Here is an 18,200-nt window from a genome sequence, read left to right as displayed (position 1 = left end):
ATTGTGGGTGGGGGGAGTGCATGAACAGCTCTCTCTCCACCTTCAATACCACGACTTAGGTGCCCTTGAGCAAGGCACTGAACCCCCAACTGCTCCCCGGGCGCCGCAGCATAAATGGCTGCCCACTGCTCCGGGTGTGTGCTCACAGTGTGTGTGTGTGTTCACTGCTCTGTGTGTGTGCATTTCGGATGGGTTAAATGCAGAGCACAAATTCTGAGTATGGGTCACCATACTTGGCTGAATGTCACTTCACTTACTCACTCACTCACTTATTATATTTAAAAAAAAAAATGCTTCCCTCATCTCATTTTGTGTGTGTGTTAGTTCTTTTGCCTTGCCCTCAAAAAATGTCCTGGGCTTGTTGCAGTATTGGGAATTAGTTATCTGCAAATGCATTCTAGGTTTGGGCGATGTCTTCAAATTTTGCATTGGACGATGTCTATAGTGAAACATCGCGATGGACAATGAGATCGGCGGGGGGATTGGGGGAGGTGTGCCCGGAGCGTGAATCCTTATAAGGGAAAATTACTAACAATTCCTAACACCGTGTCTACACTGGAAGCGAGCGGTGACAAAATACTATAGAACCACTGATCTATAACAGAGATGAATTATATATAAATCAGTCAACAGATCTAAAATGGATGCATCATGGCATGACACCACAATTCCCTGACAGTAAACTGCTGCCGCGTTTTGTTTATGATGTGCTGACACAAAATTAGACAGACTTTAGCTGATGCAGCTCGGCGCCACACGACAACTTTTGTGTCTGGTGTAGACACTGTGTAATGAGAGATGACTGAGAACGATGGGGAATGATTTGCAGATCCTCAGTACCACTGACAAACATATAATCTTGTAAAATGTGTGGTAAGTACTGCTGCTCTATAGTATAAACAGAGTACGTGCAATCGCGAATCGTAATAGTGAAACAAAAAAAATGAGCATCACAATGCCGGCACAACATTGTTACGTCTGTCAGCTATCGGCGATGGATGATGGCATCATCTATCGTCTCAACCCTAATGCATTCATTAGTACTTTGGTGCAGATAATGCACTGTGGCTGGTACAAGGACTCTGTGCTATGAAATAAATAAACCAAAAAAAAAAAAAATTACAACAATATTACTATAAACTAGGTTGGAAGATTATTCAGCAGCAAAACGTACTCTAGTTTCTAGAAAAATCACGGGAGCACAACAATTTTTTTTAAAACCACAGAGCACTTATGCATATCTTGTGCGCAGAATGATGAGCTTAAAAAAAACAACACGGAGTCACAGTGCGCAGCCTGCATAGCTCTCAGAGTCCAAATAGAAAGCTGCTCGACTCGTGTTCATCTTCAGTTCTCTCGTCACAACAGTTCAGTCAGTGTACTTGAGTAAATTAATTATTCCGTGATATTGGTTTATTTCCACTCAGAGTGAGTGTTGGCCAAGTATCTGGAAGCAGGTATGTACAGGTACAACTTTTACACAGTGGGAAAACCAAACCAATGCGAGTCGAGCTGGTACTGTGTAGTGGAAAAGCGCCATAAGAAAAAATTGTGATCAAACGATTAGTTCACGAACCAGACATTACTTGTACAAAGGGAAGATATATTGATACGTAGTCTATTAAATCTGTGCGCTAGATTAATGAGCCTTTTCTTTGAACAATTATAAACCTCAGTTACTGTGAGCTCTTGAAGAGAGTTTCATCGTTTTGACTGTAGTAACCAAACGAGACATACAATTTGAACACTGAATGGAGGATGACAGACAGCCGCAGTGGAAATAAGAGTTTATGTGAACTTGAATTTAATGACTTCAATTATTAATCTGTACCTCACATTGAACTATGGAACAGCTTCAGAACACTTGAAATATGTTCTTAAATGCATTTTGGTGCTTTATCATATTTTTGTGCCTTTTGTGGAGGTCAACAGTAACACAGAATAGTACACGCACAATATCAGATTTGGATCGGTATCGTCTGTCCCAGATCCGAAAATGCCAGGATCGGATACCAATCCCGAGTATTGGAACGATACATCCCTAGTCCAGAATGCCTGGGTCATTATTATAAGATGCTGTAGGTGAATCAGTGGTACTTTCTAAAATTAGCTTAATGCTCACTGCTCAACACTTTTCAAAATATGACACAACCCCCCCACAGAGCTCGCTAAAAACCCCTTGTGTGCCGGGACCCCCCTGTTGGGAACCGATGATCTAGAAAACCTCTCACTTGGTGGACATACAGCAATTCATACCGCGAGAATCCTGTTGAAGCCAGGGTTACTTCCCAGTAGTTGAACAGGAAGGTATTGCAGCCATTTATCCCAGTCTTTGCCAGAGTCTGAAACCGACTTTTTTTAAATATTTGATCCATTCAACAAGATCATCAGTCTGAGGGTGTTATGGGGTTGTTCTCACTCTCTTAATGCCCAAAAGCTGATAAACTTGCTGCAGTTTGTGACTCATAAAGTTAGGGCCTTGGTCTGATAAAACCTCTTTTGGTATGCCAACTTGGGAAAAGAAATTCAACAAAGCTGAAGCTATCTGCTTAGCCGGAACGTCTATCAATGGATATGCTTTTGGATATTTTGCGGAATCAAGTAAAACATCACAGTCAACATTCTTCTTAACCTGATCAAAACAAGTGGCTAAAGATGGGTCTTCCCTCTTTAACTGGGCTAGATCTTTTAGAATCACAATGTCTGATTTATATAACCACTGTTCAGCACCATCCTCCTTAGCCTGTCCCAGAGTATCAATCATTTCTGCTACCCAACCTCTACGCTGTTGCAACCTGTTGTCTTTTGTTGGACCAGACTCAGCTTCAATAGCATAACAACAAGGCAAGGGTTGCAAATCATTATCTGTATCTAGATAGAGTGTTGTCTGCATTGCTTGCTTTGACTAAGCCCTTGTCACTACCCCACATCACTCTGTGTCCTGCAGTAATTCCACCAACATGGGCATATCAGTGCCAAGTAGGATGGGATAGGGAAGAGTCTCAGCAATCCCCACCTTCATTAAATATGACTTATTCAAGACTTCAATATACACTTCTGCAAAAAGCAAAGGAGTGTTGTCACCATGCACACAGCAAACAGTAACAGTCTCCGTATCAATCCAGTCCCTTCCGTGCACATACCTGCTCTGCACTAGCGTATATGTCACCAAGCCACCAAGGCTAAAACTGGTCTACCGTTTAACAAGTAAGACCTCACGGCTGTGAATGGGCTAGTTGCATATCTCCGCCATCTTGGATTTCCGGTCTTGCGAGTGTGTGCGTAGATATTTCCGGTTGTGCTTAAAGTCAGTGCAGAAAACTGGAGGTGTCCAAATATTACCTTCTATATGTTTACAGGATTTATAATATCACTTCATATGCAAATAAGATATACACTGCTATTATCACTATACTACAAATGTTAACTGAGCCAGTGGATTTGAAACGTGTGTATGTTTGGGTCCGGTGAATGATTTAAATACACTAATGTTCACTACTGTTCAGGAAATGAAAGTTGAACTCATGGCGTGTATACACAGCTATATAATGTATTTTATCTTACCAAATATGTAAATGTACAAATTACTTATTTCTCGAAAATGTTTGCATTATTATTATTATTTTTATATTAAATATTTACCTCGTGAGACGTGGTCTGCGATTTATCTTCAGAAATATCTATTTCTCAATTGTACACATACATCAGTCTGTTTCATTTTCACAACATATTTTATTATTTTACACAGTAAAAAATACGTGACTAATTTTAATATGTTTAATCTGATAATTAATGCAAAACAATAACAATATACATAGACAGATAAAGATTTATGCTACAGATCTCATAAAACAAATAAAAACACATGAATGCAAACAGCGATCTTTTATTTAATGCAAACATACCATAATTATATTACGTTTAATTGTACAGTTAGTTATAAATTATGTTATCAAATAAAGTTAATAAAACATGCTTTATCAGAAATCTCTGTGCGTCTTGTTTGACAGTCAGAAACATTTATCTTACATAACAGAACAAAACCTGCTCTTCAAAATGAAAAGTATTGCATATTTGAATGGTTTGTGTTTGAAAAAAGAAATCCCTGTGGTCCTGACCTGACGCTGATCCGCATAATCAACAGAAGAATAAAGCAATCTCCGCGTTGTATCTTGATGAATTTCCACACAGATGTACGCAAAATATAGGGAGGATGTTTCCCCATGTTTTTGATATACCACTATCGGCTGTTAAATTTGAAAATCATTAATTATATACATCTAGCCAAGATCCGTGTGCAAGTTTCCATTACAGTCAATGCGAGCGTCGCAAGACCGGAAATAAGTACGCACACACTCGCGTCGCTGAAGCTCACCGGCGCCATCTTGTGCACCTAGCCCATTGCATTTCATGGGGGATGACTCAATTGAATTGGAAACATAACAAAGAGTTGCGATTTGAGGTTTCTTCAGGCGGCAAAGAGTTCTAGTATGGCCTGGCTGACCACAATGAAAACAGACAACATCCTCCTTAGGTACACTCTGAGAAATTGCATGAGGAGTAATGTCTTTACTCTGTGTGAGTTTAAGGACTCTAGTCCCCAGGTCCCTCAGACTCACCTCTGGCCCCAGGAAGGATTCCTGCATAGCGGAAATTTTCTGTTCCTTTACGGGCTATGATATGTGCCTCAACCAGTCTGGCAGCCTCAGCAGCAGTCGTTACATCACACTCCTTGACCCAAGTCCTCACGTCTGGGTACAAGACGTGAAGGAACTGAATCTCTTAACAAAGTCATTGTCTTGTGTATGTGAAGGGTCCATTGCAACAAAGGCAGATCTGGCCTTATCAGAATGCAACGGTATGAGGTGGATGGCCCAGTCTTCTTTAGCCACTGGTACAGCTCTGCCAGTTTCTAAAACATCAGCAAAAAGTGCTCAACATCAAACGAATTCTTAAGTCTCGCTAGATGCGGCTCCCGGTCTATCACCCTTGCTGCTGGTTTGTCCGATACTGCTCCAAGACAAACACGTTCCATGTCAGTTTGCATTTGTGTGATGTGGTGACTGAACACTTTAAAATGTTGTTCTCGACAGCCTGTCTCTCTCTCTTGTCGATCATCTGGATCTTTCTGATACTTCATAAAGGACTAGAACATCTGCCCCAAAACCGTAATAGCAGTATCAGCTCCAGCCCAAGGAACCATCGTAAGCTGCACTCTTTCATCTGGATCCCCCTCTCGATTTCACTCTGGTCCACATCTGGTCTAGAGTTCTCATCAGACTTACTCCTTGTCTTCGGTGGCATTAAAAAATAACTGTTCAAACAAACGTTTGGCTGTCAAACGAATTGACTAAGAAGACATCAATTTCTCTCCAAAACATCCCACAACTCACTCTACAAGTCTCCAAACAAATCTGAGAGGCCATCTTGCTTGGAGGCCATCTTACTTGGAGGTAATTTTAATTAATAAAGAAACAAGTACTTAAGAAAAACAAATACTTGTGCTTTAACAGCAACAAAGAAGTAAACTGTTATAATACAAAGCAAAAAACGGAAATTTGAAACAAACCAACCTCAGTTAATTATTAATGCTTAACAATGCTCAACCAAAAATTAAGCAGATCACCAGCCTCCCCCCTCAAACATGAGAACACTAAACTGTGCCATCAATAGGCGGGAATGAGTTCTTCAAAATGGTGGGCATTTACTGTGACCTGTGGGTTTTTCACGTTTAGGATGGGAAAATGTTCCAGTACAGTAAGTATGACTATTTATAATATAAAAGCTGTTATATAGAAACAATAAACTTTTAACATGATCACTGGTCTTGCTTTACTTCTTAACACAACACCATAAATCAACATAGTAAAATGTATGAATCATTAATTGTCAAACTGAGGAAGAAATTACATGATGAGGATAGGAACAACATCACATAACACATAATCAATGACATAAACACGTTAACTGGTGTTCAATTTGCGCAAAACAGAAGAGTATGCATGTACGTACAGTTCACATTCCTGTGTCAAAGTAGGAGTCATTTTCATAATAAGAGCCTCACTGTGACACTTTCCTCTAAAAAGGTTTTCATGGATCTGGTTGTTAAGGTTGCTGCGTTTTTCTTTATTTGAACTTATTTGCATATTTGACATGATGCATAATAGTCATAACTGGTGGTCACTGAAAAGGGATGAAAGTTAACAAAAGACACTGAGTAGATTTTGTCTTCCTGTTTTATTGTGTTAATTTTCCTGTTTATTTTGGATGTGATAACGGAGGCTGTGAACTCAATTGCGAATTTGAATCAGATGTTACCAGGGTGATTGCATTCCTCACAATTATTTTTGGTCTGACTGTTAATTAGCAGCAGAATTCTGTAATTAATGACAGAATGCAAACTTATAGCAGGTGTTTGGCTCACTCTATGGAAGTCACCGGAAAAACTAAATGAAGACCAGGGTTTCTTGTTTCTGATATGGGGACTGTTTTAATAATGATTGCAATAAAACATATCATAAAAAGCAAAATACAAAAAGCTGACCCTGGTAAGGCCATGCTTTTCAGTCATAGATAATAGCATTATTTTTCCGGACATGTTGTTTTGCATCTGTGCACAGAAAAGTTAGCCTGGATCAAGTTTGTTCCCACAGGTCAAGTTTTAATCTTTTGTTGATCTGTAGGGATTTTAAAAAGATAGTTGCCCTGTATCATTTGAATGTACTGGAAAGCCTCCAAACGTGCATTGTCCTGATGTCTAAAGGTGCTTAATAACAAGACTAAAGGCCATTTCATCTGAACTGACCTCCTGCTACTATTGCTTGAAAGTAAAACATAGTGATGTTGATGAATGAGTACAAAGAAAAGATGAATGACACCATTTGTGAAGATCTGTGTTGGGATTTGTTTGACTTAAGCATTCCAGTGGTGTTATAATGACCTGACATTTTATCCAGAGTCACATTCTGGGTTAACCTGGCAAGTGTAATACATCACCATAGATGCAGACACCATAATACATCTCAGCTGGTGTGTGACAGGGACCAGTTGTCAGATGTCAGAGGTCAAAGATAGCTGAGGAAGAGACACTGTTTTATTTCCTCAAATCAGGGCTCGTAAATATTTACCTTCAGCAGAACGCCCTAGAGTCCATATGTGAGCCCCTAGACAAACATAAATCTATCCATGAAAAAAAAAACTTCCAGAATAGAGGAGAAAAGAAGGAATCTGGGAAATGTCAGATAGGTACTGAGTGAGGAAATGTTGCAAAAGTGTTTTTCTTTTTTGTGTGTGTTTGACCTCCTTATTCTCCCACTGTGGCTGTCTCTTTCCCCCTCATTTTTACCCCCCTGCAACCCTGTGACCAATAATAACCCCCATATGGTCTCTAGAGTCAGTAAAAATGTACTCTTGCTACATTTAGTGCCTGTAACGCAGAATGTGTTGTTTTGTCTGTGCATATGTATGCATAAAATTGTGCATGTCTTTGTGCATGTGTCTTGCGCGTAATAACATGCATTTGGTTTTAAACCAAGAGACGCGTCAGTACATATGATATATTAGATGGGAAGATTGGAGGGCCGCAGTGAGAGTGAAGACATTTATCAGACATGTGACAGGCAGACTTCCAGTAAACAACTCTACAGTCTAATACCTCTCCAAGTCTGAAACCCAAAACGTAGTATTTCCCAAGCACAATCCTTCCAGCTCTAGAGCTGTAGACATCTTTCTGTTTAGCATTGGCCTGTATTGCTTTATAGTTTCATTGGACTTCAATCAAATGATCACTTTAATTTCACTCATTGCTGTGGCAATTGTTCAGATGTTTTTGAAAGAGGTCTCTTATGCTCACCAAGGCTGCATTTATTCAAACAAAAAAATACAGTAAGAACAATACTGTTGTGAAATATTATGGTGCAAAATAATACTTTTTGATATATTTAAATGTAGCCTAATATATTCCTGTGATGGCAAAGCTGATTTTTTTTGCAGCCATTACACCAGTCCTTGATTTTTGTAAATCATATTTTTATTTTTTATTTTTTTGATTGGGTTGTAAGTGTTATGTGGCCATTGAGCTGTGGTGCTTATGTGGGAGATGCAGGTTGAAGTCTAGTCTGTTTAGTGCACTTAAACTGTTTCTTCTTTCTTTTACTGCTTTTTCATCTTTGTTTCTCCTCCTTTTTTTCTTCTCTCTCCATTAGTATGTCTGATCTCTTCCATACCACACATCAGACAAAAGGTGAATATTCCCTTTCACAAATCCAAAGTGAAGGGTTCAGAGCTCTCCCAGGCCTCAACATTTTTTCCCTCTTATTCTTCATTTTTCATGCCTCTTTACTGTCCAAACCTCCATGCCACATGGCCAATTCCTGTCTTTTGTCTTATTTTTCCATCTTTATTTAGCAATGAAACTGGTTTCCTACCTGCCTTGATATCTTAGAGCCAGCAATGAAGTCAGAAGAGATGCTGTAATGCATGTTTGGCTTCAGCAATATTTTATTTCTGCTGCAGTGCAGAGCCAACCTGGTCTTCAGCAAACAATATGGAAAAATGTTTTAGTGTAGTTTTATCATTCCAAGTGCTCTATATTCTATAAAGTGCGAAACTGATGACTTTGTCTTAAACCCCAACCACATTTCTGCTCTTGAGTGTTTGTTCCTCATGTTTATATAGAGTATTTTATATTAATTGCATTATACTTGTCAGCTGTTTTAATTTCATTCCTAATTTGATTTTTCATAGTTTGAAGTTGTGTTTTGTATGAAGTCATTCTTTTTAATCCTAGCTGGGCTGGACAGTTTCATGAGTGTTTCATCAGCTTATTCTAGGCTGATTTCATGCTAGACCTGTACTGTTGAGATCATGGCATCATCTGGTTATTTGATGTAGTCTGTTGCACATATTGGTAATGCTTTCCCATGTAAGACACATTGCCATGATGCTACAGAGTTTGTTGTGAGTGGTTTTTATTGTGGTTTAGGTAGTCTTGTATGATAAATCTTTCATATTTAGAGCACAAATGGCTTGTCAAGTTCTTTTTCCCTTTGTTTTGTCATCAAACAAAAGCCATAACAGTGACCACCTAGTATGTTAGAACTGACCATAGCACAGATGTTTTGGTATAAGTTGGATATTAAGACTTAGGGGATAGTTTAAAAGAAATATAATTACTGTATGAGAAATTATACTTGCTTTAGACTTACAGCAGCAAGCACTATTAGGACAAGTTATGTGTGCTTTTCATTCAACAATATTATCAGCTTATATAACTGTGTTTATGAAAATGACTGGCTTTACATTACTGTATGTACAGTACAATTGCATACTGTATATGTCTTCTTATGTACTTCTAATGAAGATACTCAAAAAATCGTTTAAATACTCAAAATTTCCTTTTCCAGATAAAAGCAGATTGTTGCTCAACTCCTGGTATGCTCTGCTCCTGGATTGTTTTGGCCAAAAACAGCAGATGCCTCTGGATCTCAAGGGACACAAAGGTTCAGAGTCAATTGGATTCACCCCAGTATTTTAAACCAGATCACATTAAAGTGAAGATTTTAGTTCCAGGAAGACAGGCATGTGAAGACTTCTAAATGAGTTCTCTTGGTCGTTGAGACATTGCGTTGTTATGCTGACCTCGCATCCGTTTTACACTTTCAGTGGTGATGAGTAATAGTTAAATACTGGAAGTGACTGCCGGTCTGAGGTCAGTGGCTCCTATCTATAACAGCTTAGTTCCTCAGTGACAAATTAAGAATTCCTCAGCCTGCCACTGTGTGGTAAACTGTGTTGATTAATGCCTTTGGAAAAAAGGAGGCAAGTTTATAGGTTTTAGAAACTGTGATCTTGTAAAGTTACTGTTACTTGTGCATACAAGAGGTGTGTGCATGACACTGCATTTGCTTGTTAGGAATCGTGTGTGTGTGTGTTGACTGTAAACTGGCTGCAATTAGGGCCACCAGCAGGTGGGGGTGACAAATGGGATCTTGTGAAAAGAGTCAGTAGCTGAACCTAACGAACCTTGCAAGCGTTCCTCCACCATCTCTCTTATTTCCCCCTTGCCAATTACAGTGTAGCTCACTGTGTCAGTGTATCCAGTTATAAAAACAGATTTACAGTATGTGTGTTGTGTAAAACGACTACCCCATGCTGGCCGAACAGACCCGATTTATTTTGTTCCGATTCCATTCTTGAGAATGACCTATGAGTGAGTGTCACGTCTGCTCAGGATGCTGTAATGGTTATTCTGCCCTCCATTTCTCCTTCGCTGCCTTTAAAAATCCCATTGGAAATGTTTTATGATACCTGGTTTGGCTTTAAAGGCTTACTCTGAAAGTACAAGCCTATTTTTCTCTCTCTTTATGACCTATTACTTTGTTTTCTGTCAGCTTCACTATGTTTCTCCCTCTTCACCTCTCCCAGCAGCTGTCATGTCATTATTTCCTGCCTTTCTTCATATAGCAGTGGTCTTTTTAGTGTGAATTAATCAGTTGTGTTTGTAGATTGAGTGTGAGTGTTGCATCCTGTCTCCCTTCATGTCTGTCCTCCACAGCAAATGCTTTTAGGAGCCTCCCCTCTCTATAAAGAACGTGTTGTCAGTCACTGTAAATAGGCGTCTTTGCTACTGAACTTCATACCCTTTGCTACATGTTAACCTACAACAGAGAAAGAAGGGACACTAAAAAATAAGATTCAAAAGTAGCCCAAATTGAAGTTTATTTTTTATTTATGTGGAAATTTTACGTACTGTATGGTGAATTTGGGACATTTTCCCCAGTCATCTCAATTTCATTGATCTCAATATAACACATTAAATTAGACGTGAAACTTGAAAGTGCCATAGTATTTAAATAGCCTATGTTTTCCTACAAAATGTACTCAGCAGCTTTGATTTACAGCTTGAGTTACATTAATGTATAACGATTACTCTTTTCCAGAATCCAGATCTGAGCTGAGATGGAAAAAGGAAATCTTTTGTCACAATGACACAAAGCATAACAATTGCATGTGAGGCTGACCTCCTGTTTAAACCCAGAACAAAGGGGAAAGGATGAAACCCATATAAACATGCAGAGTGAAATTTTTGTGGCTGAAAACAGGAGAATGTGGTATACCAATGGCAGCATGAATGGTGATGTCATTTAGAAAGGTTATTTACAATCGTTTTTAAAGTGCATCTGTTGCATCCTGTGGTTTGCAGATGTGGATTATTGTTTATTACCAAAAATCTAACATCATACTCACAAATTGGGTTATGGTAGGATAATTTTCTCTAATATTTTTTAGAAGCTGCTACCCATGCAGTGTAAGAATTAGTCAATTTTGTATTGTTTTTGCATCTAAATTGCATCTACAAACCATTTTCTGGCATGCAGTCCTGCTTTTAGAGTATAGTGAGTGTTTTAAAGTGATTTTTACAAGAAGCCCAACATAGCGTGATGAAGTTGTTTATTCTCTGTTCGGTGTAATTCTAGTGGGGCCTGTAATGTGGTTGAACTCTAGAATTAGCCAGTGTCTATTCACTTTGGTTTTCAAACATCTTTAGACATGTACATTTTGATAAATGTCTGTTGTATGAGCTAGATGGATTTGGCTGTAGTTTTATTGCACAAAATGGTTTATGCTACTTAAAACATTTCCATTGTCAAAAAATACATATTGCTTCAGGTGGGTTTGACTTTCACAACTTCAAAAGAAATTTTAAATAAGATAAGCTTAAACCATCTGAAATGCTAAAAAAACATTCTAACAATGTAAACCTCCTCATCCCCCTTTCTAGTTCCCTCTCTCTTCTTACTCACATCCTTTCTTTGGACTGTAAGTTCTTGTCCATCTGTTGGGTTGAAGTCCTTTTTTCTCCCTCTTTCTCTTTTCCTTTATTGTGGGTTTCTGGGAGGGTGAGAGTTTTAACTCATTGCCTCAGAGTTATGAGACATGCAGCAGGCAAACAGCAATCCAAATTAACACCAATACTGGACTTAGCCGCTAAACTTGTGACCTTCTTATTTTAAAAACTGTAAAAATAGCTAAAGGTTCCAGTTTATACCACATGATTATCAAAGAGCTTATCCTGTCTGAACCTGATATATAACAGAGCTACACATTCACCATTAGACACATGCTAATGTTCATATGTTAGATGTTTACTTTGGAATATTTTAAAAGGATCTTTTAAAAAGACATTAGAGAATGTTATAACGTTAACATATCATTTACATTATATGAATGCATTTGGCTTTCATCAACTTATGAAAGAGAGACATAAGCAATTTGTCACAGAAATCTACAGTGCCAGATTTATTAGAAAACTAGATTATGAAACATGTTTTTTTTTGTCTTGGTGACTTAAGCTTGTGTGGTTAATAAAGGTGCATTTTCAGCTGCTTTAAATCACATACAGATATAAAAAACTTTACAGTTGTGCTAACAGTTCAGACATTAGCTTAAACTTTTATAAAGTGTTGCTTTACTATACTTTAACTAGAAGCTTTCCACAGTGCAGTTAGGTGGTTTTCAGTTTAGTCTGATTGGTGTAATTTAGCAGGCAATGTAATATATTTTAGGTACTAAAGTGTACTGAATGTGACAAAATACAGCATTAGCTAGCTATTTGTACTATAAACATAATGTCTGTGAACACTTTCTTTGAACCAGGTCAGTGCAAAATGTCTGGTAGAATGCATTTGCAAGCAATTCGACTTTCCAATGAAGATGTTTCACCACCCATATCAATGACTTCATTAGCTGTTGGATGCTGGATAATTCCAGCCATCAGACTGTTCCTAAAAGCCATTTGGATCAGTGACAAATCGTCTTCAATAGACACACTAAAACATCATGGCATGTGTTTAAAAAACATTTTCCCAGCACTTTTTTGAGAACGGAAACCCACCATCTTTCCAGCTCTCTGATTTCTCCCTCTATCTAACATATTCCATCTATCCATCTGTGTGTCTGTTTCTCTCACTTGAGCACAGATGCACTTTTTTTCAATGGCTTTGGTTGTATTCCTGTCTTACATTCTTTTTTGCCATCTGTCTGTTTAGTTCTCTCTTCCTGTCTCAGATTCACTGTCAGTCTCTCTTTGTTTATTTCAGTTCTTCTTACATTAATTCCACCATCTGCTTGTCTGTTTGCATCTTAGTGTTTGCTAGCTTTTCTTTCTCTCTGACTTTTGCCCTCTACCCAACTGCTCGTCTTTTTGGGCGTAGTGTTTCAGAGCGGATGGCCACCCATCAGCACCCCATCAAAACTCAGAATAGCACAGTATTGCAACTGTTTCAGAAGCAGCTGGGTGTTATTTGAATGAAAAATGACCAAATGTGAAATATTAGAAATGATGCCAAGGGTACTGGGAGGAAGGCTCAGATGAAACCTCTTTAACTCTAGCATATTACATGTTATGTAACTAGTCAAACAAAACGGTGATTGTCTGACTAGACGTTTGAGCCGTCAGCTTAATGATGGTCACTAATATAAACAACACCTGTGAAGGGAAATTTGTTAGATGTGGGTTTTGTTGTTAAATCAACCAGACAGTCTGCCAAGATGACTTCTGGCTGTAGGTACCACTGAAGAAATGAATGCGAGATGGACTGACAGAGGAGAAATTAGGTGACTGCTTTTAAAAATTATGCAAGAAGCGTCCTATTACCTTAATTTAATCTCAAAATGAGGTCCAAACAAAGTGTTTTTTCTCCACTTTGACCAAGTTAAGATGTCTGGCTGACTTGTACAGAGCAGCTATTGATAAAGAGTGTCTGGGTTGTTCCTCCTTCCACAAATGAAATGTCTTTGATATTTAACATGAGCTTATGTGGGGAGGTTTTGAAGCATTTCAGCCAAAATTGTCCCAGTGAAAAACACATCAGTTACTTTTCTAAATAGCCTGAGAAATACTCTAGGAATTTAACGAATCTTTTCTTAACCTCCAAAACATACTGTATGTGTTATTTAAACAATGGAAAGTTAGTGTTGGGGAGTCTTTCAGTTCAGTAACATGTTATCTGACACAGCATCTTATCACAAGGGTTTGTGTCTAGTGTTTGACGAATCCACTGGGCCAAATTAACTGTGGCATGTATACCACATAAAGGTCCATTTAATGTGGCATAAATGAATTTCCAGAGGAATCACAGTCATGGGAAACAGTTTACTGCATCATTAAACATTTTAATCGTTTTTTTTTTTTTTTTATGTTGGAAACTAACTGAAATAAACATTTAAAAGTATGAATCACTACTACTAATCACTGAAGATTGAAAGTTCTGAAAGAAGCTGAAGGTTACTTCAAATAAATGTGGAAAAAACAAGACACACAATGATTAGCATGACAACAGCAAAGATAAAAGGTGGATATAATATTGCATTTAATTTTGAAACCAAATTGGAGGTGGCAAAGAATCGGTCTCAGAGATGTTGCTGTGTGAAATCTGCGTTGTGATGATATAAATCATTCTAAATCACAATGTAGTGGAAGTAACATCAGATCAGGGACTTGGTTCAGTTGTTGATTAGGTGGAGGCAGATCTTAATGCAAGTTTGTAAGAAAGAGGTGGGGCTTAAATGGGCTAAATGATTTGTGAGGTCATGTCATTAGTTTAAATGTAAGACTGAGTTATGATATTTTGATTAAAACTTACAGTCCAAAAATTAAACGGATGGATAAATTGTTCACATAATAAGAGCTTCAGGTGAATTTCCATTTCATGAAATCATTGCTATCAAGCTCTCTTTATTGCCTTTTCTTTTACTTTTTTCTCTTTCTCAGCTTGTCCATCTGGCACATATAAACCTGAAGCAGTTTCTGGAGGTGTGAGTACTTGCCTTCCTTGCCCCGACCCTCATCACACATCCAGACCTGGGAGTACAGATGTATCAGACTGTGTGTGTGCAGAAGGCTACAGACCACACAACAACACATGCCAAGGTGCTGATCTATCTGCTTTATATCTAGAAACATCCCTGCTAACATTTCTGTTTATGGATATGTGTCTGTATGTGTGCTCTTTTCAAAACACTAAATTGAATTCTTTTAACTCTCCCACTCTCTTGTTTTCCCTGCTGCAGCGGTGGTCTGTCCGGTTCTCACTCCTCCAGAGAATGGCTTCTTCATCCAGAATGTGTGTAATAATCAGTTTAACTCTGCATGTGGGGTGCGCTGTCTCCAAGGCTTTGACCTGCAGGGAGACGGAATCAGACTCTGTCAGCCGGACGGGACCTGGTCAGGAGTTCATCCGAGCTGCAGAGGTGAGGAACACCTGGAATTTATGACATCAGCGGTCCTGGAAAGTGGACACAATCTAATATATGTATTGCTTTTTTCTTTTCCTTTTGTTTTACTTTATCTTTTGTTAGCTTGCCCACTTCCCACTTTTGTATGTTATTTTTTGCCCCTAATTCCGTGGAAAGCAAATTAAAGCGGAAAACATATTGGTTTTATTGTCAGTTGATGTGTTAAAGAATTGGAAGCTCAAAGGGCCTTTAGTCACCCCATATGTTTCATCACCCCCAGAAAAGCTAATATACTGCAGCCTTTGAGTATGTATGTGTGTGTGGAGAAAGGCTCATAAAGCCATTTCTCTGCCCGTCGGCCTGCAGCGCTTTGAGTTCATGTGTGTTTAGATAGCTGGAAAGTAAACTCTAATGCTTTGCCAACTATGTGAGTGCTTACACACTTGAACAAATGAATACAATATGTATATGCACAAACCAAATCACACACTCAGACAGATGTATGTATGCAAGTTGACCTGTAAAGAATTCCCTTTCTTATGACCTCAGGCCTGAAATAACAATATTTTGGTTGTTCTTTGTTTGGAAATAAATTACAGGTCTCAAAGTCCCAACCACAGACTTAGCTACCAGCCACCCTCTTCTCAATCGTTTTCTCTTTTCCCTCCCGTTTGCTCTTAAAATCTCTTTTCTTCTCTAGTCTGTCCATCTTTTCCATTTTTGTTTCTCCCAGCTGTCTGTGTGTCGTTGAATTGGGGTAATTTTAAGTCTGTCCAATACAGCAGCGTTTTAATAACATAGGAACAAACCTTCTGTGCAATGCCCTAACCCCTGTCTGGTGTGTGTGGTATTTTCCCATAGTTCGCTCTTGCCCAGATCTCTCTCCTCCGCGTCATGGGGTACTGAACTGCAGTGAGCGGACCGCCCCCTATAGGCTGGAGTGTTTGGTGCGCTGTGAACAGGGCTATAAGCTGCAGGGCAGAGCCAGACTCACCTGTCTTTCCAACTCGCAGTGGAGTGGACCACAGCCCCGGTGTGTCGGTAAGATCGTAGCTCTATGTGTGTTTATATAGGGATAAAATGGCTGCAAATTGATAGAAAAACTGAAAAACCTACATTGTAGTGACCTACCTGAAGAGAAAACAAATTCAAATTTTCCATTTAGAAAACATTTGTAATGCGCCTCCAATCCAATTCTCACAAAAAAAAAAGATGGAACTGGAACAAAACCTCAGCTTTCAAATCATGTACATTTTATCGCAAAATTCAAGCAATAGTTTTTTATTTGACACTCTTAAATGTGGCACGACAGATAACTGTAGCAGTTTCAATTCAAACAGCAATACGGAGTGCCACTTTATTACAAGTTATAGTGCAAAATAAACATTAGAAGGTATGTTAAAAGTATGTCAAAAACAACTCAAGTGTTTCAGTCGAAAGAAACCCATCAAATAAAACAGCTTGCAAACAATGTCACATAACGTCGCGTTATCCACTGTTCACAGTTTGTTATTTAGCTCTAAATTCACTAGAGGGAGTTTAATTACAGTTTTTTATATATGTATGTTTAAATAGATCTATCATGAAGTCAAGTTTTTACGAAAACTACCTTATATGCAATTGAGTTGTATACACAAGTTTTTATTTGAGTGTGATTATTTCTGAAAATAAAAATTCACTTTAACTGATAGTTGTGCATTAGTGCTCTGCAAGACTTATCATCCTGCCAAATTCAAACTGTAATCACATATATTTTTGTGTAGTCAGCTACGCAAAGTCAGCTGTGGCAGCCACTTTGCCAGTTTTTAACCACAAACCTACAGACAGAGCTGGGTAGATTACTTACAAACTGTAATTATTTACTGATTACAAATTACGTGACATTCAGTTACATTGCACATTTTAAGGTAATATATTCAGACTACTTTTTGATTACTTTCAGATGACTTTTGACTTAACTCGTTCATAACATTGATAGACACTTTATGCTTGACTTACCATATAAAAGGGCAAGTCAAAATACCCTTTTATAGCTTTTAACAGCTTGCTTCTTGAGTTACTGTATGTTTTTTGATCTGTCCGTCCCTACCTACTGGTCAGTCAGCATTGCTTTGCTCTTCTCGATTTCTTTGATCTTTGTAGTTTGATCGTTTGGACTGATTTTCCAGCAATGGCTTTGGCCCATTTAAGTTGTATGACACATTTTCTTGTCTTCACTGTAATTCTTTCACTTGATTTCATTCTGTGCTCATCATTCTTTCTCGCTTTGGCAGGACAGGATGATCCAGATGTCAGATTAAAAATCATTTACTTGTGCGAGTATGCATGTGTTGAGGTTGTGTCCAAGAATGTCGTGCAGTGTGGTCAATAACCGCTCTTACATTTCCCTTTCTGGAGATATTTTTGCACGCTCTCTCTCACTCTCTCATTCTTTTGATTTATCTTTGAAAAATGCTTGTTGTTTATGTTTGACTGTGTTTCGTTTTCTTTCTCTCTTTCTAAGAGGTGCGCTGTCCTCCGATTGTTACTTTGAAGCATATCAGTTTGTCACCTCCTGCCTGTGGGGAAAATGAGATCAGGACCGGAGCGTCGTGTCAGTTAAACTGTCCTCGTGGTTACGGTCTCATCGGTAACTCTCAAGTCAGATGTCTGCCTTCTGGAACCTGGAGTGACAATCTACAAAAAGCAACCTGTACAGGTGATTTATTTTCGGTTTGTGTTTATAACGACAAACGGTATTATGTTTTGCATGTCCTTGTGCATCTACACATGTGGCTGAAACCTCCCTGTTTGTTCTGCTGTAAAATGTGTTGCAATGGGACAGATGTGCTGCCAGTAAAACAGGTGCTTTAAATTTGTTGCTGCGAAACCTTAAGATGATGAAGAACAGAATAAGTGGAAGATCATCAAACAAAGTTGCACCATTGTGTAAAACTAAAGAGTTCCAAGATCATAAAACATCA

General features: G+C 38.5%; 1 protein-coding gene across 2 annotated transcripts in view; it reads left to right on the top strand.

The window, feature by feature from the left end:
• LOC113105699 (sushi, von Willebrand factor type A, EGF and pentraxin domain-containing protein 1) overlaps positions 1-18,200 on the top strand; it is a 61,877-nt gene that overhangs the window by 17,052 nt on the left and 26,625 nt on the right. For both annotated transcript variants that reach the window (XM_026266939.1, XM_026266938.1), the window contains exons 4-7: positions 14,774-14,932; positions 15,073-15,252; positions 16,099-16,278; positions 17,741-17,935. In XM_026266939.1, the coding sequence (XP_026122724.1) occupies positions 14,774-14,932; positions 15,073-15,252; positions 16,099-16,278; positions 17,741-17,935 (714 nt within the window). The remainder of the gene's footprint in view (positions 1-14,773; positions 14,933-15,072; positions 15,253-16,098; positions 16,279-17,740; positions 17,936-18,200) is intronic.

The sequence above is a fragment of the Carassius auratus genome, chromosome 7 (assembly GCF_003368295.1).
Source record: "Carassius auratus strain Wakin chromosome 7, ASM336829v1, whole genome shotgun sequence".
Classification (NCBI taxonomy): domain Eukaryota; kingdom Metazoa; phylum Chordata; class Actinopteri; order Cypriniformes; family Cyprinidae; genus Carassius; species Carassius auratus.
Note: the sequence above shows the minus strand (reverse complement) of the source record. Positions and strands in the feature narration are given on the sequence as shown.